The 25,134-nt window shown below is 41.2% G+C and overlaps 1 protein-coding gene across 1 annotated transcript in view; it reads left to right on the top strand.

Moving 5' to 3' along the window:
* Positions 1 to 21,496: 21,496 nt before the first annotated feature.
* LOC130072932 (leucine-rich repeat-containing G-protein coupled receptor 6) overlaps positions 21,497 to 25,134 on the top strand; it is a 101,130-nt gene continuing 97,492 nt past the window's right edge. Inside the window, exon 1 of the mRNA XM_056238255.1 lies at positions 21,497 to 21,935. Coding sequence (XP_056094230.1) covers positions 21,742 to 21,935 — 194 coding nt within the window. The 5' untranslated portion in view covers positions 21,497 to 21,741. The remainder of the gene's footprint in view (positions 21,936 to 25,134) is intronic.

Below are 25,134 nucleotides of genomic sequence, written 5' to 3'. Positions count from 1 at the left end.
CTAAGACCTTGCATCGATTACCGAGCTCTTAACAAGATCACCATAAAGTTCCGGTACCCACTTCCTCTCGTACCCACAAGACTCGAACAACTACGAGGTGCTAGTATCTTCACCAAACTAGACCTCAGGAGTGGGTATAATCTCATTCGGATCCGAGAGGGGGATGAGTGGAAGACTGCATTCATCACCCCCTCAGGCCACTACAAGTACCTCGTTATGCCATATGGACTGGTCAATGCCCCTTCTGTGTTTCAAGATTTCATGAATGAGGTACTCCGTGATTTCCCTAACAAATTTGTGATTGTTTATACAGATTATATTTTAATCTTCTCCCAAATCGAATCTGCACATCGACGACATGTCTCCAGAGTTCTCCAATGATTACGAGATCACTCCCTCTTCCTAAAAGCAAAGAAATGCATTTTCCATCAAGAATCAGTTACCTTCCTTGGCTATATCGAGAGTGAGCAGGGGGTACAGATGGGTCAAATCAAGGACCCCAATTTATCTCACGGGTTTGGAAAGCTTTCTTTTCTCTTCTCGGAGTATTGATAAGCTTGACATCGGGGTACCATCCTCAGGCTAATGGGCAGACTGAGAGAAAGGTTCAAGAGATAAATCATTTCCTCCGCACGTTCTGTCAAAATCATCAAGACATATGGAATCAATTCCTCGCCTATGCAGAATACGCCTAAAACTCCTTGCATCAGACCACCACAGGACTAACTCCCTTCCAATGCTTCCTTGGTTTCCAACCGCCGCCGTAAATTAAGCCCACAGTATATCGGACCCTTCAAAATTCTCCATCAAGTCAATCCAGTCATATATAAGTAGGGTTGAGTACCGAAACACGGTGCCAATAGGGAACCGGTTCTGACGTAAATGGTAGTAACCAGACCGAATAAGAACGAAAATTTCGGTGCCTGATTTCGGTGCCTGAGTCTCTGTGGCATAAGGCGCACATACGCAAAGTCTCTCGCTCTCTCCCTCTCTCTCTCCGCAGTGCACGCACTATAGGGTTTATTGGAGCACTGTCTGTTCTGTCTCACATGCGCGCTTTTGCTCGCTCGCTCAAGCGTTCCGGGAGATTTTAACTAATTTGCGGGCATCAGGGAGCCATTATCAATATGCGGGAGACTCCCGGAACGTCTGCTGATAGCGAGGGGATTATTGAAGATGCCGAAGACAAAACGCTCCAAGGTTTGGCTGCATTTCAAGTGTAATATTACGCGACAGAACGATTGTCTGAAGCCCATATAGAATCACGATTCACTCCAATCCATTGGCTGATGGCGCGGGCGCCGCCTTGATGCTCACGTCATCGTATTATATTAGCGCGTGCATCATCTGCTCCTCAGATTTCTCTGCCGAAAAAGGAAGCTTGTCGGCAGCGCGAGTTTGGGAGTGAATGCAGCGTCTCGTTCCTATTCAGAGAACATGGGTTACACCAGTAACCAGAGACGCTCTCTTTCATAAGTTTACTCAAAGCTGCGTAGCTAAGACGCAGTGGGAACGAAATACCAAACTTGCCAAGCTAAGCGCTGCGTAACTAGTACAATGATCAGATAACTTACATGACTGGTTCAAGCAGACAAAACATGGGAACCTGTATCCCATTCATTTTGGCGTCAATTTGACAGCGAATAACTTTACATCTGAGGCGTCCAAAGACTCCATTTGTCCATTATTTATTTCTAAAGAGTGTAGCTATGTCGATATTAGATTACCCAGGTAGTAATCTCTGTTAATCTCCACTATTATTACATTGTTTGATACAATATTGTTTTATTTGATATTATGTAATGTGAATTCCGTCCATGAAATCCTGGACTCCCGACGTCGGGGTGGTCATTTAGAATACCTTGTCGTTTGGGAAGGTTATGAGCCAGAAGAAAGATCTTGGGTTCCCCGAGATGATATCCTAGACCCGGCTCTTCTCACTGAATTCCACCAACAACATCCACATCGACCAGCTCCATGACCTCGAGGCACACCACCACGATGTCGGGGTCCTCAGTCTGCTTGCACGGACCCTGGAGGGGGGAGGGGGGATAATGTCAAAAATCAATCAGGCTCATTCAAATCCACAACACAAAGATCACACTCACCCGAATACGAATCACCTGTACCTGTCATCCATTCCAGCAATCACTGAGCACTACAAAGGAACACAACTCACCTCCATTCCCTGTCGAACCTTGAACTAGGAAGGACCCACTAACCTGCTCTCTGTGCATTTCAGACTATTGTTCCCGAACTGTTCCAGTCTGTTTCCACCAGTACACCCTTGTGTTACTTACCTGTTTCCCTCGTCCTGAGATCCTGCTCTCTCCTTGGTGTCCATGCCCTGCGTTCCTTGGATGGTGTTTCATACCACACTCAAGCCTGCGGTTATCTGCAAGAGAAAAGACGGTCATTCATCAGTATTATTCTCACAGCGCATGTTTGTGCATCTGAACAGCACTGGTCTGTCTGTGCAATTATTCCACTAACTTGGAAGAACTTCTGAATGGATATAAGCTAAAGATATGTTTTTAGTATATATTTTTAGTAAGGAAATTTTAAAAGATGTTTTGAATCAGTGGATCAGAATAAAATTGGACTGAATGTGAACCCTAAACAAGAATTCACTTTGTGAATTTCCAGATTTTGCCAGCCAGAAAGTTGTTTCATTTTTGTTATTCAAAGAAATGTTCACTATGCAGCGAATACTTGAAGACTCTGTTACAGTAGCTGTCAAATTAAGTATGGCCTCAGGTTACTAGCAACGTTTGGATTGCATAATTTACACGTATTTGTTTTTACGTGTTTGCCAAGTTTTTGCTTTGTTTTGACTCTATAGCAACCATGGTGGTGTGAAACTGGATTTAGTAGAATCTAAGTAGAAAGGAAGTAGTAGAATCAATTAATTTTGAGAAACTTACCGCCATTCTGAGAATAACATGAAATCAATAATACAATAACTGTAAAAAAAAAATCTTGAGTACCTATAGAGTAGTATTGCATCCTTCATATCTCCAAAAAGTCTTTAGTTTTATTATATTTATAAAATAAAGATAGGCTGTACCGAGTCTTTCCGGAAAAAAAACGAGCGGGTGGAGGCGTGCCGTGTGGGCGGAGCTAAATAATCACTAGCGTACGAAGCTTTTGCGTTGAGAGCGTCTGGAAGCTGTGACATCCCAAAACAAACCATGGCTAACAATCAGATTCAGCCATACATTTTTGATCCCGAATCAGATCTCGAGGCTGAAATTGAAGACGAGCAGCAGCAGCAACGACTACAGCAGGAAATGTGGTGTGTATGTGGTCTCTATGTGGTGTGTGGTGTGTACTGGAACTGTATAACTTATATTTGCTTTGCGGTTTTTGTAAATGACTAATTTTCACTTTATGTCGTCGTATTTTTTTTCTTCTTTAAAGGTGTACATGTGGTAAGTGTAGTTTGATGCCGACTAAGGCGGAAAACGTTTGCTGCCAAGAAATAGAACCGGTAATACTTGAAATGCATTATAATGTGTAAAGTTGTAGTTTGTACTTAATATGATAGCATACAATTAGCTTACTAAATGTACTTTAGGACTGTCTACATAAAAGATTTTACACATTATTCCTTTACCTTCATTTATAAACTTTGGGGATCATTATATAACATTTTAGGCATTATCCAACCAGTGTATTTCTGTAATAGGATGTAATTACATGCATGCATAGTAACTTCCATAAAGCCAAGCACAGCGCTTTGATTGGCATACTTTCGCTCTGTCGCTCAGTTACAGGTGCGCGTGCGCGCCCTTCCGGGAGAAGTGCCCTTAGGACCCGTATAAGGAAATTCCGGCGCATCTGACGTCACACATGTCCATACTCGAAAAAAACTTTCCGAAACTTGTGACAAACCGGAAGGAGTATTTTTGGCACAGAAATACTCCATCAAACGTGCAACTTAATTTTTGAAACTTTGTCCATGTTTAGCATGGGAATCCAACTCTTTAACAGTGTAAAAAACTCATTATGCATGAAATAGCATTTTTAAGTAAAATCAACTTGAATGTTTAAGTCATTTCAACTTTAAACTGACTTAAAAAAATGGTTGAATCTTGTAAAAAAGTAAATTGCTTAACTTATTTTAATGAGTTAAAGCAATGTAAAAACATATGTTGTCATAATTTATTGATCATATTATTTTTTACAGTGTGTTGTCCGACTATAAATATTAAAAAAATGTAATATCAATAACTTAATTTGTGGAATCTGAATACGCAATCCAGATTACATGTAATCAGTTACTACCTATCACTGGTTGGAGGAGCATCAAAATAAAGTGTTTGCATGCAGATATTAAGCAGACAGTTATACAATGAGAGTTAGTTGATACGTAAAGTTACATTTAATTAGAAGAATGTAAAGTGGACCATCAAAATAAAGTGTTACCTAAATAACTACTGAATAAATAATTACTGACTGAATGAATGGACAATCAATAAAACCAATAAATCAATCAAATCAAGTTGATTATTGTGTTAATTCTTCTGAGGTATATATGTTGTTGTTGTTGGACTGAAAGCTGCATAGAGTTCAGCTAACCTTGACAAGAATGAGGAAAGTGTTTTCTAAAAATAACTGCAGGCGTCTATTAATAGTTAGTCCTACAAGGCAAATAAACACGGCATACTGTAGGAATGAACTAATGATGTAATGTGTAATAAGGCAATGATTTTCAGTATAAAAGCAGATGTAAGTATATTTGATTTGGGTTTCTTTTTTTTTTTTTGCCATTTGTTGTAGACTTTTAGTCTTACACAATTGAAATTGTAAAATGATCAAATAAAATAAGTACATTATATTACTGTCAATTGCATTACAAATCTGCAGTCATTTGTACCAAGTGCAGTTACAGTATGGAATGGGTTATATAGTTTATTTTATTATTTTCATTATAGTATATTCTCTTTTTTTCTTGCTTTATGCTTTTAATGCTCATGCTTATTGTTTGTAATGAAGCCCAAAGTAATGAATTAAACTAAAATGTAATACATTATTGTTATCGTATAAATATCGTAACAAGTTATTCAAATTATATTTTTTTTCTGAGCAAGATAAACATCTCTTTTTCATCTTGTTTTTCAGAAGTGGTGTCTGTTTGACTGTACTTGTGTACTCCAGCATGCAAATATATCTTTATCTCTCTGATATACAAACAGGCCTTTATCAAGCTGTACTGTACTTTGTGTATTTTGAAGAGGCATTTGGTGGGGGTTTGGGTGCTGTCGTGTCACAGTTCTTAGCTGGATGGAAAAACGTATGGGTAATTGAGTCATAGTGCAGGTGTACTTTACGGTTTAAAAAGAATCCCCAACCGAATTCACACATAGCAAACTATAAGCAAATCAGCTACGGGTAGATAGAGGTTTGCCGGGAAATTCCCCCAAAGGCCCACAGGCATGGTGCTATGGACAGTTTCAATCACTGAACAAATATTGCTGAGCATAAACAAAGCCAAATGTATGCTTCAGTCGGGGGTGAGTTTTAAATTAAGAAACAGTATATAATAGGGGTGTAACAATATATCGTGTCACAATATATCGCAATACAAAAATGTGACAGAGTTTTAGTTTTAGTACATTAAACTACTATATATAATGTTGAATATAATGCAGCTATATATAATAATGCAAATGGGGGAATATTTGTGGGTCCTGATAATGCCAAATGTCTGATGTTACAGTAAAAAGTTACATTATTTTAAATATATCTAGTCAGTGAAAGAGTGCAAGCTTATTCTTCTGGAATAATTCTAATTCTGCAATAAGTCAGCTTCAGAATCATGAATATTTTTATTCTGGTGTCTCTATTGTCCTGTGCATTGGGTTTTCAGCCCCAAGTACAAGCCTATTCATTTACACATACAATGTAATATCAAATTTAGCGTTTTAATCAACAGTACATTTTTTGTTAACCTTTTATCAAATTTCTTGGAGTATCACAATAATATCGTGAGTTCAATTGTGATATTTATCGAATTGTGACATGAGGGCATTGTTACACCCCCAGTATATACAATTATAAAGATTAACCATTGACTTGGGATACCTGCAGACTTGTCAATATGTAAAAGCCATATGTAATAACGGATATCAGTTTGTCACTTCTTGGTTTGGATTATATTGGCCACAATATCACAAAGAAAGAGCTTACAGAAGTTGATTATCAATCGATCAATCAATCAATCAATCAATCAATCAATCAATCAATCAATCAATCAATCAATCAATCAATCAATCAATCAATCAATCAATCAATCAATCAATCAATCCGCACCCACCCATCCATCTATCAATCAACAAAACATACAAATCAGACATTCTCTCTTGCAAAAATTAAAGGTTATTTTTTAATGAAACATCCAGCTCTATATTTTTGAGGCAGTTTAATATTTTTTAAGTTGAAATGGCTTGTACAACCAAGTTGATTTTACTGAGAAATTTGAGGCAGCAAAAAGTTACCATTTTTAATAGGTGAAAAAACATATTTGAAACAGAAATCGTTTGTAACGTTATAAATGTGTTAAGTCTCATTTGATCAATTTAATGCATCCTTGCTGAATAAAAGTAGCCTCGAGTCTAAGCCGATGAAGGCTCCGGGAGGTTTGCAGTAACTGTCTATTTCATTTTAAAGCAGCTATATGTAGTAAAATATATAATTTGATGCTACTCATCTGCTCTCAGTCTGCTACTCAACCATAACTGCTGATTTATCATAATCTGCACATGCAGCAAAACAGTTTCACAAATGTCCACAATAAAGCTGGGAAAACCCTTCCCTTCAAACGCCCAGTTCAGCTGAGTGCTGATTATTGCAGCATTATAATACTGATCTACGACACATACAAGACAATAACTCTAGTGTACTGACAACCCACACCTCTCATAAAAGTTAACGATCCCAGACAAATTAAGGCAAATGTGAATTGAATTTGAAACACAAAGCTTTCCTAATGTTTGTCCCCTGCAATCTTACAGTGTGTCTTACATATTATCCCTTATCCAAAATATGATTTAGGACTAGGAATGTTGGTGATCAAACATCAAGCCCTACGGATCCAGTACTGTTATCCCACGGGACACAACTTTCCCAGCGAGTATCCAAAGGCAATAAACCTCTCTAGACAAACAAAGCCCATTTTATCTGTAGCTCAGTAGAACACACATGAATGTAAATCATGTTTTCTCAAACGGGAAAGATAAGATACGGGAGAAAGCCTTCAAGTGTCTCATGCAGGGCTAGCTTGAAACCACAGATATCAGAACAGACCCACGGTACGAGGTGTGAAGTATAATACACACACACACACACACACACACATACACACTGCTTTGTTATGAGACTGTACTGTAGTCCCTCTGGTTATAATCTCATTCTCCATCTGGTGTTAGCAATCATTTGTTCATTATTTGCCGTCAACCTTGTGATGAACAGCAAACCCCTTCTAGGAGAGTAAAGGCATATGGGCAATGATACGTTTCCAGTGAACGTTCATATATTTTTATGCAGTTTCCTTCAAGATCTTCTCCAATTTTCATGGATTTTCTAAATCTTTTAAAAAAAATCAGTATGAAGAAATCAACTGTATTTATTAAAGCTGCTGTAAGTGGTTTCTGCTCCATTATCAAAATAATGACTGCATCTAAACAGGTTTTAAAAGCACTTTCCTGCCCTCAAACAGATCATCTCGCTTCAGGTTCATGCAACTGGCAGGTAGTGCTGCAAGCATTTGCCTGAAAAATGGTGTAGTAATAGGCCATCTACCAGCAGGACAATGCTAACTGGACAATGCTAACCAAAACGATCCTTGAGCCTTGTTAAATACAAAGCCCAATGGGTCAAGATCTGTCAGATTAGCATGGTCAAGTAATCCCATGCTGGGGATCTCCATTGACAGCCATTAAAAGTAGTGAAGTATTCTGACTGAATCTCTATTGTGATGTTTTACCAGTGGCAGACTATGTTAGAAGTGAAGTTACCATTGATATGAATGGGAATAATAATAAGTAGGCCTACCATTCTTCAGGCACTACACCCCCTTTGTGTGAGACCCATAGTTACCAAAATGCAGTCTTTTCGTCTGCCACAAGAGGGAGCTATTGATTACAAACACTGAGTCCACCTGCTCCTGCATACTACAGACAATATATATATATGAAGATGACCATGGCTGAAAAAAAATACATAAAATCTATAACAATAATCTCTAATGTATAGCAAGCTCAGGTGTGAACACATTATGATGAACAGAGATCTGATGTTTTTAAAGGAGTAATTGAAATTGACCTAAAAATTAAGATTTAGGCATTATTTACTTATCCTCATGTCACCCCATGTCTGACTTTCTTTCTTCAGTGGAAAACAAAATGAGATGTTAAATTGAAAATGTTAGTCCTAAAGCCCTTAAAGGGACATGGGGATTGAAAAAAAAAAAGGAAAAGGAAAAGTATAGCCTTTGCGTTCTCTCGCAATTGTTTTGCGTTCTCCAAAAAAAAAACTTTGCATGAGACTCGGACTCTTATCGGCAATGACCGTTTCTGTGATATTTTGACTTAAATTCTCTGTAGTGAAAGGAGGCGGAGACACATCATCCATCTCTCTCTCTCTTTTTTTTATTTTTTATTTTTTAACATGTGAATGTTCCAATTCTTTTGTTCTTTTATTCATACAATGGAAGTCAATGGTAACAAAAACGGTTTGGTTATACCAACATTCTTCAAAATATCTTCTTTTGTGTTCCACAAAGGAAAGAAACTCATACGGGTTAGGAACAACACTGGGGTGAGGAATTTATGAAAATGATTTTCATTTTTGGGTGGACTATCCCTTTAAGTACTTCAAGGTGCTTAATATAAAAGCATATTTAATGCTGATAACTATAGAAAAATAGTCATCGAGAAAAAGTCAGTGTTGTTAAGACATTATATATATATTTTTTTTAAGGAATAGATTTAATAATGGATAGTTGTAAATATGTTTCAATGTATTTGCTATCAATTCTATTTCAGTGTCGTGCTTTACCTTTTGCTCTAGGAGGCGCTCTAGGATATTTTTTTAAATAAAAAGTGTGAGGTTGTTGAAGCAAGCACACAAGAAAGCAGTCATATTACAGTACCACTCCCAGCACATCCACACATATTTCACTGGCTTTTAACATACATATATGCAACATTGATGTTATTTATTACACATTAAAACACTCAGGGAAGGAATGCCTTTAAATGAACACATTTTTGGTTTGTCATCATTGAAATGACAATCATCGCATCTGCTTGTCTTGTTGTTAAAAGAGATGAAGAAGTCCCTCTTTCTCGCACACACCTTTATGAACACAAACACCTTTTCCTTTTCAGGTCAATAATTTTTCTCTGTTTCTGGTTGGCTGAACTCAAATGGAGACAGTAAAATATTATCGGGCAATGATAACATTCCACCTAAGCTGTAATCGCTTGCTTGCCAGATACAATCATCACTTACTGAACTGTAATGTGTTTTTCTCTCTTTCTCTCCCTCTGTTGGTGTACATATCTGTTGCATGAATCCAAACACAGCTCCACACACCCTAACAAGTGCCGTCTCATCTCAGTCATCTCTTTCCACTGTGCTGTCGTGAAAAGATAAGTGTTTTAGGCTAAATTTCCATCACAGAAACACCTATATGTATATAGGCTGTTCAGAATAGAAAACTAGAGTACTCTTGACTATTTTTTTTAAGTAGTGTGTGCAATATACCATGCAACAATAACCATTTCAAACATTATGGGCCCTATTTTAACGATCTGAAAAAAAGTGTCAAAGCGCAAAGCGCAAGTAACTTTGTGGGCGGATCCCGGCGCTGTTGCTATTTTCCCGGCGGGATAAATGCCTCTTGCGCCTGGCGCAAATCTAAAAGGGGTTGGTCTGAAGTAGCTTCATTATTCATAGGTGTGGTTTGGGCGTAACGTGAAATAAACCAATCAGAGCGTCATCCAACATACCCTTTAAGAGCAGGTGCGCATGTTGCATGGCGGATTGCTATTATAACGGCGGATTTACCAGGCGCGCGCCAGGAGCGGTTCACAGCCGAGGAGAGCGACGTTCTTGTCAGGACCGTGAAAGACAGAGAAGTGACGTTGTATGGGTATGGGAGAAACCCACCCAAATCAGCGTCGGTTAAACAGGCGTGGGAGGAAAAAAAAAACTAAAAAAATGTTACATCTTCATGGACACCACAATGATTTCCCTCATGTAAACGAGGCAAACAGATCTTACAAAAGCAAGATCTTACAAAAGCTAAAGTAAACACTACATCAATGCTGTAATGCTAGTTAGCAGGCTAGCGGAGGCAAAACCTCGTTCACAAGCATGACAACTACATAAAGCTTATAATTGGAACTGTTAATAGAAAACAGAACTACAAATAATAAGACATACATACAAGTTGTGATCCATAAACAACAGATTGTCGCGACAAAATGGGGATGGCTCCGTCTTTCAGGAGAAGCTTTTGTGCGTATAGCCTGCATTGTACTCTCTTCTGGAAGCCGTTCTTCAATAAATGTAAAGCGCACAGACAAAGATTGAGGTTGTAATGTTCAGGAACAGTGTTTAAAATAAATGTTAACCTCTCTAAGTTTGTCAGCCTTTGGTAGGGATGGGAATTGATAAGAATTTAACGATTCCGATTCCATTATCGATATTGCTTATCGATTCGATTCCTTATCGATTCTCTTATCGATTCTCATTGGGTGAGGGAATAAGTACAAATTTGTTTGTTCATATTAACTTATTGAACTTATAACTTATTTGTTTGTTTGTTAATTATTATTACCTCTCTGACACAGCACAGCGTATTAGGGGTGTGAACATACACTGGTCTCACGGTTCGGTTCGATTACGATTATCATGTCATCGATTCAGTTCAATTCGATATCTCGATGCATTGCATGCACTGCATCCTCAATTTTACTTCAAAAGTGATGTGTGCGTGCGCGTGTTCACCCGTTCGTGAAGTCGCAGTGACAGAAACAGTGACATTCCAGTTTAAGTTTCATGGGACTAAAGTCTGTTCATGATGTGTGGCCAAATGTTTCTGCATATTGGAGGTCCCCCCCTTTGACGAAATGGAAATTTTACAGGTGTTGCAACAAGTGACCATATTGTTATGAGGCGCCGTCATACTCTCATTGAGTATGTGCGCGAGTTTGAGTTTGTGTGTGCTCGCGTCTCATATGAGTATGTGCGTGGAGAGTTTGTGTGTGCGCGCGCGCGTCTCATATGAGTATGTGCGTGGAGAGTTTGTGTGCGCGCGCGCGTCTGATATGAGTATGTGCGTGGAGAGTTTGTGTGTGCGCGCACGTCTCATATGAGTATGTGCGTGGAGAGTTTGTGTGTGCGCGCACGTCTCATATGAGTATGTGCGTGGAGAGTTTGTGTGCGCGCGCGCGTCTCATATGAGTATGTGCCTGGAGAGTTTGTGTGTGCGCGCACGTCTCATATGAGTATGTGCGTGGAGAGTTTGTGTGCGCGCGCGCGTCTCATATGAGTATGTGCCTGGAGAGTTTCGTGCATCTCGTGTGTGTAGAGTTTGCGTGTATGCGTGAGCGACTTTAGGTGTGTCGTTGTGCATTTCATATGTATTTGTTTGAGCATTCAGCAGTATACATGTATGTTTGACTAGTATACGTTTATGCAAGTGTTTCATATGTGTGCGTTAATGAAGTTTGATTTAAGCCCTAGACGGCACCTCACATATTGTCGTCTTTTCGCGTGAAATATAACCAAACGAGCGCTTCTGCCTTGATGCCATGTTTGTTGCGTTCTGAATCAAAATAACGCAGCGCGTGTGTGACGTCATGACACATTTGCAACGTGCGGAACCGATAAGCGGAATCGTTAAGCAGGCATACTAATGGTTCCAAGGAATTGGTTCACTGGGAACCGGTTCTGAAGAAGAACCGGTTCTCGATTCCCATCCCTAGCCTTTGGACAAACTTTTTCCGGGATGTAAAAAAACAGCAACTCTTCCTCTTCTCTAAAGCAGCACAACATGGGCTCACCCCCTTTCACTGCGTGTTCCCGGGAGCGGGTTTATGTAAATGTTAGGGTTTGTGATGTCACCAACCTGGGAAGAAGCTCGTTGTAGTCCCTACAAGCCGTTTGTTGTAGTCCTCAAACAGCAACATTACCCACTAACGAAAGTTAAAAAAGTGAAATCATAATCAAGGACCCCTTGAAAATATGCCAGACGATAGCAGCCGTGAATTTTAACAGTTCATTCGTCACATTGGAAATGGTCAAGTTGAGTCCTTTCTGTCACGTTAAGTAGACAAGAGACATGGATTCAAATGCAGAGATTTATTCCAATGCCAAGGAAAGGTACAAACTTCAACCCAGGAACAAAACGGAGGACACAAACTGGAACATGTAACATGTACAACGAATCCGCACAAGACTACAAACACAAAGAGATTAAGTAGGGAACAACCTAACAGGTAAACGAGGCAAACAGATTGGTAGACGATTGACAAGAGAGCACATGGCCCAAAATAACAAAACACCCATGTGCAGCACAAGACAGGACAGGCATGTGACATTACCCCCTCCCTACGGAGCGGCTACCAGACGCTCCATAAGACCAGGGCGGAACAGGAAGGAAACACCAGGGCGGGACGGGAGGGACAGACCAGGGCGGGCTGGAAGGGACAGACCAGGGCGGGACGGAAGGGACAGACCAGGGCGGGACGGGGGGGACAGACCAAGGCGGGACGGGAGGGACAGACCAAGGCGGGACGGGAGGTACAGACCAAGGCGGGACGGGAGGGACAGACCAGGGCGGGACGGGAGGGACAGACCAGGGCGGGACGGGAGGGACAGACCAGGACGGGACGGGAGGAACAGACCAGGGCAAAACACAGAGTCCATCGGGCGGCCAGGGCGGTGAAGACCCCTCGGGCGGCCAGGGCGGTGAAAACCCCTCGGGCGGCCAGGGCGGTGAAGACCCCTCGGGCGGCCAGGGCGGTGAAGACCCCTCGGGTGGCCAGGGCGGTGAAGACCCCTCTGGCGGCCAGGGCGGTGAAGACCCCTCGGGTGGCCAGGGCGGTGAAGACCCCTCTGGCGGCCAGGGCGGTGAAGACCCCTCGGGCAGCCAGGGTGATGGCTCAGGCGCAGGAACAGCAGACACCGGCTCAGGAACCGCAGACACCGGCTCAGGAACAGCCACAAGAACTGTAACAGTCACAAGAACAGACACAAACACAGAAACAAACACTGGCTCTGGCGCTGGAACAGGCACTGGCTCTGGAACAGACATTGGCTTCAGCTCTGGAACAGACACTGGCTCCGGCCCTGGAAAAGACACTGGCTCCGGCCCTGGAACAGACACTGGCTCCAGCCCTGGAACAGACACTGGCTCCGACCCTGGAACAGACACTGGCTCCGACCCTGGAACAGACACTGGCTCCGACCCTGGAACAGACACTGGCTCCGGCCCTGGAACAGACACTGGCTCCGGCCCTGGAACAGACACTGGCTCCGGCCCTGGAACAGACACTGGCTCCGGCCCTGGAACAGCCGACACAGGCATGTCCAGGATCCGAGCCAGACGCTCCAAATAGTTCATCATTGCCTTGGCGGCCACACGAATGGGCATCTCTTGATCGGTCTCAGACTGGGCAGATGGGACGTGAACAGTCTCTGGCTGGGCAGACGTGACGTGAACATTCTCTGGCTGGGCAGACATGACATGAACAGTCTCTAGCTGGGCAGGCGTGACGTGAACAGTCTCTGACTGGGCAGACGGAACGTGAAAAGTCTCTGACTGGGCAGACGTGACGTGAAAAGTCTCTGACTGGGCAGACATGACGTGAACAGTCTCTGACTGGGCAGACGTGACGTGAACAGTCTCTGACTGGGCAGACGTGACGTGAACAGTGTCTGGCTGGGCAGACGTGACGTGAACAGTCTCTGGCTGGGCAGACGGAACGTGAACAGTCTCTAAATGGACCGGCACCGATCTCCTTCTCCTCCTCCGTCGGTTGCATGCAGACCGAACCCATCAATGAAGTCCCTACGCTGGACGAAACCAGTGGTGAAGACTTCATGTTGGACGAGACCAGTGGTGAGGGACTTGTGCTGGACAGGCCCCGTGGTGATATCCTACTACTGGGCGAACCCGCCGGGTAGATGATCCTCTGGGTCGAGGAGAGACCGATGTGAAGACTGATGCTGGGACTCTCCTCTATCACCTCCTCTTCTACGGCCTCCGCGGGTCCCAGAAAATCTGGCCAATCGGGTTCCATCAAACCGCTGAAAATCAGCAGGGGTATTAACACTGTTAACAGTCACAGTACGGATCTCACCACTTCCCGACCGAGCGTCGGCTGCCCTGATCTCCTCATTCCTCTGCGCACACGCCGCAAAATACTTAAATAAGGAGATCCCATTCTCTCTCTCCGCGGGACAAAACTCGCTCCGCTGAATCCACATAAAGGCGGATTCGTTCTGTCACGTTAAGTAGACAAGAGACGTGGATTCAAATGCAGAGATTTATTCCAATGCCAAGGAAAGGTGCAAACTTCAACCCGGGAACAAAACGGAGGACACAAACTGGAACACGTAACATGTACAACGAATCCGCACAAGACTACAAACACAAGGAGATTAAGTAGGGAACAACCTAACAGGTAAACGAGGCAAAAAGGTGTGGGAGATAAAACAATAACAAGATATCAAGATGGGCGGGGTAGACGATTGACAAGAGAGCACATGGCCCAAAATAACAAAACACCCATGTGCAGCACAAGACAGGACAGGCATGTGACACTTACTGCAGATATAGCATAGAGTACTACAGTAGTAACTATTTTTAATATTTACTTCCACACTTTGAATGTGATGCAGAGACGTTGGAAGAGTCTGGCTTGTCCCAAAGTAACACATGCAACAAGTCTTTGCCTGGAAATAATTGAAGCAATCAAATTTGAGTCGATCGATAATTTATCCTTATTTATTACCATTTAAATTGCCCCCCATACCTTTGCTTCTTAAATTGGAGTGCCAATGGCAAGACTTAAAATAGAATCAAAATAAGATCATTTTCTTTCCTCTGTTCACCCTGGCAGGCTCTGACTTGTGTGTGTGTGTGTGTGTTTGTGTTTGTGTGTGTGTGTGTATGTGTGTGTGTGTGTGTTATGTATACTAGCTGACTGTATTTTATATTGTCAAATGAGATTCTCACGAGTAAGCCAACATGAATTCAGCTCGCTGTCTTTGGGGGTAAACATTCTGGGACGTGAACCCTTGAGCAGGGTCACAGATTAATGTCTTCACCAGCATTCCAAGTCTAATAAAGATGTCTAATAAATGTGTGTCTAGAATAAAAACTAAACTAAAACCCAAAACATTTTCAACTTTATATTTTATACTCTTCAAATCATGTGGCTTGTTTGTTTCACTTTTCAGTGGTGGACAATAAAACAGGTGAAAAACGTGTGATTATCCAAAAACGAGTGCAACAATTTTTTTAAATAAACTTTTACAATTAAGGAATGACTAGAATGAACCAAATCTACAAACTAGAACGTTGGTTATCTACTTTTTTTACATCAAGCTATTTCCTGTAAATGTACGAGACTTCCAATTCATTAGGAGCTATTATGTCAAAAGAAAAGCTGCAGTAAACAGTAAAACTGTTTGCTTGACAAACCAGTGTGATTATGATTACGATAATAAATTAAAATGTTAAGAAATACCAGCTACCACCATCAAGCAGCGTAACAGACAGGTACAATACTGTTCTGGTACTCAAATTTGATTGGCAGAGCGGCACTCCGAACTTATTTCGCTTGTGCGATGTCAGTCTGTGCATTAGTGGTGTGAATTTTACATATTTACACACGTAGGTAGCGACAAGTGACAGATTTCATTGAATCATCGATTTGTTGAAAACACTGATTCATTCAGGAACGAAATGCTGCGTCTAATGTCTATTGCTTAGAGAAGCTCGGCAATTCTGCTTTGACTGTGGAACTACTTTCGTTGGCGGAGAAACTGCAATGAATAATCGATCAAACCAGCCCGTTCTCATCCCAAGGCGTCATCTAACTGACGCTTTTGACCATGCGTCAACATGCCGACGCACATGGCACCCCTTAAGCGTCAATATGAGACGCGCCTCCTAGTGGTCTAACCCTAACCCTACCCCAGACCTAAACCTACCCATAACGGAAGCGTCATCTAACTGACGCTAAAGGGTGCCATGTGCGTCGGATTTAGACGCATGATCAAAAGCGTCAGTTAGATGACGCCCGAGGATGAGCGTCTCATATTGACGCTTAAAGGGTACCATGTGCGTCGGCATGTTGACGCATGGTCAAAAGTGTCAGTTAGATGACGCCTTGGGATGAGAATGTGTTGATCAAACATGTAACTCAATATGAATTTTTCGCTCATTTAAAGGTAGGGTAGGCAATTTTCGGAGAGGCTAGCAATAGTGAGCTAGCTTTGAATGCATAAGATCCCACCCTCTCTTCAGAGTATATTCAAAGCCACGCCTCCTCCAAAACACATGAAGGCATACAGCAGATTTTGCAAAGCCTCACGAGAGATGGCGTTAAACTACCTCATGTCTCAAAGCACATAGTATTACAATAATAATGAACATAAACAACTTAAAGAGGACTGACCTGTATCACCTGACTGCTGCAGATTCATTTCTGCGTTGACAGTGTTTCATTGAAACGCATACATTTGAGTCATGATCGCTCCAAGTATAACCACACAGGTTTCCATCTCCTCCAAATTACAGTAGTGAACACAAAATAAGTTTGTTGTTTTGGTTCAGGAGGAACTGTAAAAGGCGACTGCTGTTGGCGCTCGGTTACTGACGTCTGTCTAACTCTGCACAGCATGAAACACACTGATGTCTGTGCGAGGAAGTGCTCGGAGGTATGAAAATGCATAAGTTGTCAGGCTGGTAGCACATTCAGACCGAATGCAATGATTGGACGAGCATTTTATGGTCCTTCCCCTTCCACAGACGATATATATATATATATATATATATAAATAAATTTAGACCACTTTGCTTAGCGATTGCTATCAGGATGTGAATAGACTTTCAACCAACATAACCAAAAATGTTTCTGGAAAAAAATCGTCTACCCTGCCTTTACTGTAACTATTAAAACAGTTGTACAAATTCATCACACCCACAGTCGTGCTGCTGCTGTTTGGAACAACGCACAGCACTCTGCTCGTGTGATTTTGCTTAAATATAACACATTTTGTATAAGTAAAAATATACAAATATTTGACATAGGCTTTATCCAGTTTCTGGTCACTATCCAGCTCATAGGAAAGGCCAGGCAACTACCCAGAACTCCTTAGCAACACCCTAGCAACCACCCAGAACACCTTTGCAATGGAATGGCTGATACTACTGGGAAGTGTTGTTCAGGCACAGGGAGAATTTTCTTTTTTTCAATCTGGGAAGGAAGCCCACTAAAAGCCCTTTTATACTTTAAAATTATACACTGTAGCATTTTGATCACCATTGCAGCATTTTAACCAGCATGTTGCACAGCAAGGTCAAGGCTTAGAAGTATTGAGAGTTGTTTTGCTAGCCGTGTGCTTTTATTCTGAGACGTTCCCTCAAGTGAACCGAGCAGGTGGTCATAGCAGCCAGATATGACTGCGTTCACCCGTAATTGTCTGTTCCCAGCCTCGGTAAGTGGGTAGAACCAGGTCTCCAGTTTCTCCCTCTCATCAGGCAGCCGCTGAATGGACTTCCGTGCTTGACGGAGCTCGAATAACCTGTGGCAGATTCAGACAGGTGAGAGCCAGGTAACTGCTTCCCTTTTGTGCCTTAAAAGATTGCCGATGCTTGGATAGAGTGTGTGTGGGTGGATATGGGATTGAGAGGGGAGTGTAGGCCTTTGATCTTCAGGGGCAGGGAATGGGGCAAATCTTCCAGCGGTCCCTGTATCTCCAGCCATATAGGTAACCCAACCCTGTTTTGGCCTCCGACTCAGCGAGCAGGTGCCCAGAGGTGGGAACTGTTTGCAGAGCTGTGTTTGGTGACAGCACGTCTAACTTTCAACTTCTCCTTTACTGCCGCCACATTGTTCACAAATCCCTGCTTTTCAGCGTCTGAGCTTTTCAGGATCGCTTGTTCTTTCTGTTTTGCTCTTCAGCAGAAATAGTGAGAGCAGATTTCATTCATGCTGTACGGGAAAAACACAAACCTCAGTCTTGCAGCACGGCAAAACAATATTTTCCTAGAATTCTTTTTTTTTTAGATAGTTTTCCAGTATAAATATCCAGTTTTCCAAGATTTACTTGACAAGTGCAATACATAGGCCTAAATAAAAACTTGTTTTTAGAGAACATTCATATTCTTTTTTGTTTTAAGCATAAATGTGACAAAATTTTGCACGGTTTATCCTATCGTTAAGAAAACATAAACACATAAATTATCATTTTAATATAATTTTAAAATACAATTACATAAGCAAGATATGTATGCAAGTATAAATATATTGTGCCATTTTATGCATATTGTCTAAAGGATGTTTAGATAATTTTAGTTAAAAAAAAACAAGACAGATTAATAAAATTATTTTTGCAGTGAACAATTTTACTTAATTTTTACAGATTTTTACAGATATTGCTCAAATAAAAATAGAAATCTTTAATATTTCAATTGTTTCTTCTAGAGAGCAATGAGATTAAATAAATAAAGACGTATTTAAAGTCATCCTGTGGTGAAAATCAAGCTTTTAATATTGTTTAAATATGTCTATGTGGTGTTTTTAATATGCTTTAAGACAAACCAAGTACAAATTCATAAATCAACACCATTGCTGAGTATTTTCTCTCTAAAACTGCAGTGAACCAAAGACAGTTTGAAAAACACGGTTTGAAATCGCTGGTGTTTCTGACATCACAATTAACTACCTTGTAACCAATCAGGTCAACGTGTGATCGTCAAAGAGTGGATCTCTGTGTGGAGGCGGGGCTAATTTGCATAATCATAAACACGACGTATACTAAATGAGGCAAGGGTGTAGAGAATTTACATTCAAGCTATTTTAAGGCATGAAGAAATTTGTTTTCAAGGAAAAAAACTTTTAAATATGTCATTTTGGTGATCAAAGATGGGTTTTAAGGGATACAATTATTGACTACTGGGGGACTTTAAAACTCGCGAAAAAGACCCTTATAATCCCACATTCATCATATCTAAAGTTTCCGAAGTGATTCCAGTAATCTCACACTGTGCCCAAAATAAAGTTTGCTTATCAAAACTCTTCTTTTTTTTTTTCAATATCAAAACCTGCACATTTCTCATCTGTTTCAGCCATGGCCAATGATCTGACCTCACATTAATTTTGTAGCTCATTCATTACTATTTGTATTGCTCCTAAGAAATGTTAGGGGAAAAACCCCAGAAACAAAAGCTCTGTTAAGTCTTCTGAGCTACAGAGCATCCTATGAGCGATTAAACTTTCCTCAGGGTACAGGCAATCATCATGTTTTATTTATTTAATATTTCGATTGCACTTTATTTTACAGTACGTGCACTTGCAGTGTTCTTCCCTAAGACAGTACTGGATAATAAAAGGTTACATGGGTTAAGGTTAGGTTTAGGGATAGGTTTAGAGTTATTATCTAGTTATTATGCAGTAATTGTAATTGCATAGCATGTACATAGGGAACAGAACTGTAAAATAAAGTGCTAGCAGAATTTTTTTATTCAGCATCTCTTACATTTCATCACTTCTTGCATGACAAGACTGGCAACTGAACTGACATAAATTAAACCAAGAGAGAGGGGAGTATTGCATGTTTGTGAATCTATATTGAGGCTGTCCTCAGGCAAAGCAATTACTGCAATGAACGTTTGCATGAGAATTGGGCTCTTGATGGTGTTTTGGTGTGTGAGAGTTTTGCTGGTGAGTATGTGTGTGTGTGTGTGTGTGTGTGTGTGGATAATACAGACATAATGCGCATCAATGACTACAGTTCTTTTTTTTTTGAGGGAATGTAACAAAGGCTCCACAGAAAATAGGCTCAGCTGAGGAATTTTAATGAATTAGTGGAATTCATTTGAGCCCATTGTGAATGACTCTAAAACAGATGAATGAGCAGCGCTGGCGATCCTCATGCTGGACTGTAACGCTGAAAGCATAAAAAGCATCGACTCCTAGAAAGGAAGATTTTGAAACAGATGTGATGACTAAGATTAATGCAAAACAACTGAAGCACTCAAACTAATGTTATTTGATTCTCTGAAACTGGCCACAGTTTCACAAAAAGGGAAATGTGTCACGCTAACAATCGAGACCCCCCATGAACATAACAAAAACAAGCTAAAAAAAAATAGAATGAAGCAGAACAAGAGAGGACAGTGCTTTGGGCACTACTACGCAAGATTTCTAATGGGAACTTTTCCAGAAACTCATGCCAACTTAGCATTGTAGAAGATGATCCACATTACATAAATATTACAAACAATTCACAACATAAAACATCATGTGTATGATAATACGGCCACAGTGACAGTACTTAAGGAGTTTTACAGATGTTTGGAGTCACATCTTGAAGGAAGCCTTACACAGCTTCTGGAAATATCCTGGACATTTCCTGGAAACGTGGATGTTGTGGTACATCTTTCTAGTGTTTTTCTGAAATGTTTAGGTAAAATTGAGCTGTTGCCACTCCTAGGACCCTTGACGGCAATCGATCAGGAGTTCCCATGATCCTTCGAGACATAAACAGATAGTATTTATCACCTAGCGATCTGGAAAATTCCATTGTCCACTTTTCCAAATGAATAAACAGCACTATTTATCACCGTTGCTCCCACTAGTTAAAGTGAGACCCACCGAGCAAGCAATGCAAATGTCTCTCGCTCTGTATAGGATATTCATGCCTCTTGCGGTGAAAAGACACCCCGCTGTACAAGCTGGGACAGTGAAGTAGTAAATCTGTAGTTTGTTTGGCTGAGGGGAGCCCGCAGCTTAACTCAATTATTGTTGTTCGGGTTATAAAACACCATGTAAGCATTGCTCCAAGAGAAATGGAGCGAAACAATATTTGCATGTGATTTATACGAGGAGCAACAGCAGGAGAAGTGGTCAGTGTTTGACGGACGGCTAAATTTACCCTGCAGGATCTAGTGCAACTCTGGATCTCAGCAGCCGTAGAAAAGTGATTATGAGGGAAGGATTGTTGTGCTACATCTAAAGGTGTGATGAGAAGGCATAGTGAAATTGAGATCTCCGTTCTGTCCGTCAGTTCTCCCCCTCTCAGAGATCGGCTCCCCTGCTTTCTTCCAACCATCCACTCCAGCTGCCCGAGGCAGAAAGAGCGCGCGAGAGAAAGTAGGAGGAGTGCTGTGCCGGGCGGCTCCGCCCTCCAAAAGCTCCAGCCAATCAGAGGAGCGCTGCAAGCTTCCACTACAATAGGTGAATGTCTCCTAAGTGAGATGAGACGAGAGAGAGAGAGAGAAGACCTGCGTAAGCCCCTGACTGACTCATTCACCCATGGGAGTTTGAAGTGACAGAATAAATCTACAGAGACGAGGCTTAGGATAACATTTCCGAGAGCTGAGAGAGGACAGACACATACCCACAGACAAATAGAGCTACAGCTGAGTGAGACTGCAGAGAGACAGACATACAGCCCATCCACAGAAAGACAAGAGTTGGAGTCATTGTCATGTTGGTGGTGTTACTGATCCTGCATGCCGTCTCGTGTGCCCATTCTCACGGGCCGCCGGGGGCCACGGTGCCTGTCAAGCAGTGCCCGTCTGCGTGCCAGTGTGAGGAGGATGGCATCCTACTGCTCGTCGACTGCTCCGAACAGGGACTATCCAGTGTGCCACCTGACCTGAGTCCTTTGACGTCTTACCTGTGAGTACGCCCTCCCTCTTCCATCACCTGCTTTTGCTGAGACAGCGAGGTGTTGCGAATAGATCTTAAGAGCTGTTTTCTTTGATTACTTTAAATATCTTCAAAAGGACGCTGTAAGATTATTGTTTGATGCCGGGTTTAGGAGATATGAAAGGCTTAAGGTTAATAACAGACTCTGACAACTCGTTTTGCGTCAGGACATCAAGTGGAAACCCAACACAGTTCCAATATTATTGATCATTCAGAAGTCAACAAGAGATCATTGATCATACAGATCAACGAGAGTCACATTTTGGTCTTCCATTTATGCTTATTCTAAGTGCACCTGCATTTAATGTCTGTAGCATGTTTGCTTTTATCTTAAGTAGTTTTGTTCGTGGTTTATGCGGATAAGCGCACGCCTGACATCTGATTTGGCTGCTTCTTCTAGTTGACAGATGAATTTGCACTTAAATACCATGGTTAAAGTGAAGGCATGACCAAAAACAACATGACTTATATTTTAAATAATGGTTGCACTTGACATGTACTTACCTAAGAAAGTACCGGGTAATATAAGGTTACTACATGGGTTAAGGTTAGGTTCAGGGGTAGGTTCAGGGTTATTACCTAGTTATTACCCAGTTACATTAAGTATGTACATGGGGAACAGGACTGTAAAAAAAAGTGCTCCCTATGTAATCATTATAATTGAATTTATTTATGCTATCCTAACTCGCCTTGTTGAAACGTAGCACTGTTTTTGAGTTTTCCCTGTGACCTGCAACCCATTTCTTGATCGCGACCCACCAGTTAAGGACGTATGACATACATGTGATCCGTCTTGAGTGATTGGTGCTGACGTGCACCTTCAATCAGAGCTGTAATACAAACTCCACTCACATTAGCAAAGCTATTTTGCCCCAAACGGGACACTTTCAGCACGAGCGGAACCACATAGAGCGTGCAGTTCGTTACCAAACGGGAAAAGCAATGCTCGTTTCCCATGTGTCCTGTGACAGTTCTCAGTCCAGCGGTATCTGATGGGAACGTGTGTGGAGAGTGATGCAGTGGGGCGCTCCGTACAGTATTGGGTTTCTCCATGTCAGCTGGAAGCCTGTTGGGTTTAAGTCCATGCTAATCGCTAAGGCATGCCATATGTCCCCTGATTGTGAATGATGACGCAAAGGAGGACTCAAATGTTCGCTCATAAAACGTTGTGCAGCTCACGTGAATCAATAACTGGAGAGAGTTGTGTTTCAGGCTTTGGAGGAAGCATAGCTCATGGTTGGGAATTGGATTGCAAACACATGTACCGCAACCTTTCAAACATATTGAAACGTCTTGAGCCTTGTCTCTAGACATTTGCAAGTGCATGGGATTGGATCTCTTTTAATCCTGCCAATGTTGTAGGGAATTTTATTGCGTTGTGCAATACATCACATGACTTCAGTTTCATATTTGAAGTACATGTCCATTTCCTATTTTTATTAAACACTGAAGATAATTTTGTGCTAATCTTATTAATATAGTGAGGACTGATCGTGTCCTAACAAAATTTTAATACAATCTCGCTAGCGAATCTTTGTGTTCATTGAATATCATGGAAATTCTATTGGTCAGATTGAGGTATTTCACACAAATTTTCATAAAGACTTTATGGAAAGTCTTTTTTTCCTCAAAGTTTCATTATGAGTCTGTGTAGATCAGACCAGCAGAAGTCTTTCAAATGCAATTCTTTCTTTCTTCACCGGGGGTAGAGGAGATTGATGTAAATATTGACTGAGCTTTGATCTGCGTGTCATTGTTGAGATGTCAAAGTGTGTGTTTAAGTACGTCGGGGACCGTTCTGCAAGAAGGCTCTGTTCTTCTGACGCCGTTTATTGAAAGTGCTCATTCATCAGTCGTCTTTTTTCATGTCAAATGTTTTAGACAAACCAAGAAAAAGTGTTTGCATTAGAACATACAACGACTTTCCGGCCTGATATCTTTTGCTTTTGCACTGGCCTGTCATTATGATTTCACTTTGAACAGCTATAACTTTTAATCCCTTTACTGAAAACTCACCAAAATGTAAATGTATGAAGGGTCTGTGGCCAATTGTTGCATTTTTAATTATTTTTTAATTATGGGATGTAAAGTTGCCTAGCAACCAGTACTTAAATCTACAATATGTCATCTCAGCTGCCCCATTTGAGCTTTAGACTTCAGAGTTCACATGTAATTCCCTCTTCTAATTCAGAATACATTTCCCTCAAAGTTCTGTCATGAAATTCTATTGACATTTGATTTTTGTTATTTAAACTGCTCATCCAGTGGATCTGAAATATTTTACATTAGTCAAGACAATCAAACTTTCATAAACTATCTTGTTAAGAAAACGACATGCAATGAGCAATGTTATAATTTCATTGCTTCTTATACTCACTAGATTAATTTAATGTTACTGTATACTTTTATTGCTTATTTTTCTTTGCACATAACAATCAGATACTCGCCATCATTTTGTACATGGCTGGTCTTGGTTAACATTAAATTGAGATAAAACAGTTCATAGAGCGAAAAGCAAAGCACAAGTGAGAGCTGTGTGAACGAACGCGCTCCTGAGAAAGCAGGCAGCAGCGCTGGACGTTTTGCAAGTATTAAATGCCTGTCATGGGACAACAGGTGCCCTGGGGCGTGGAAAAAGTCTGTCACAGAGACAGTCTGTTTTTGCACTGGTTTTTGTTTGTTTCTGTTGGTTTCAACAGGAGTGGACATTGAGGTACATCAGACAGGGAAAAGTTAGAGACTGCTGTTATGTATATTAACATGAATAACACTCCTATGAACATTCCTAAACATACGCACACTAACTGGTGATTGGTTCATATTTTTTGATGTACAATGTCTAAAAAGCCTACTGTGTTGATGCATTAAGATGCAGCACATCAGATATATTTTGAGTGCATATTATCACAGTACATCAATGCACTGATATACAATCATGGCAGAGAGTTTGTGAATATCATACATTTTGACCCAGCTGAGGCTGTTTTGAACCTGTTGTGTATTGTTTGATTTTTTCACTCACATGTCTTTTTCAAACCGGTCTGACTTTCTTTTTTTCTGCGAAACAACATTGGGCCCCCATTGGGCTTTATGAGGTTAAGTAAATGATGACACAGTTTCCATTTTTTCAGTGACGACGGGCCGTTAAATTATTTCTAATTCTCTAATA

Source organism: Rhinichthys klamathensis, unplaced genomic scaffold (genome assembly GCF_029890125.1).
Source record: "Rhinichthys klamathensis goyatoka isolate OS25496 unplaced genomic scaffold, OSU_Roscu_1.1 h1tg000513l_1, whole genome shotgun sequence".
Classification (NCBI taxonomy): Eukaryota; Metazoa; Chordata; class Actinopteri; order Cypriniformes; family Leuciscidae; genus Rhinichthys; species Rhinichthys klamathensis.
The sequence above is the reverse complement of the archived record's forward strand: the minus strand, read 5'-3'. Positions and strand labels throughout refer to the sequence as shown.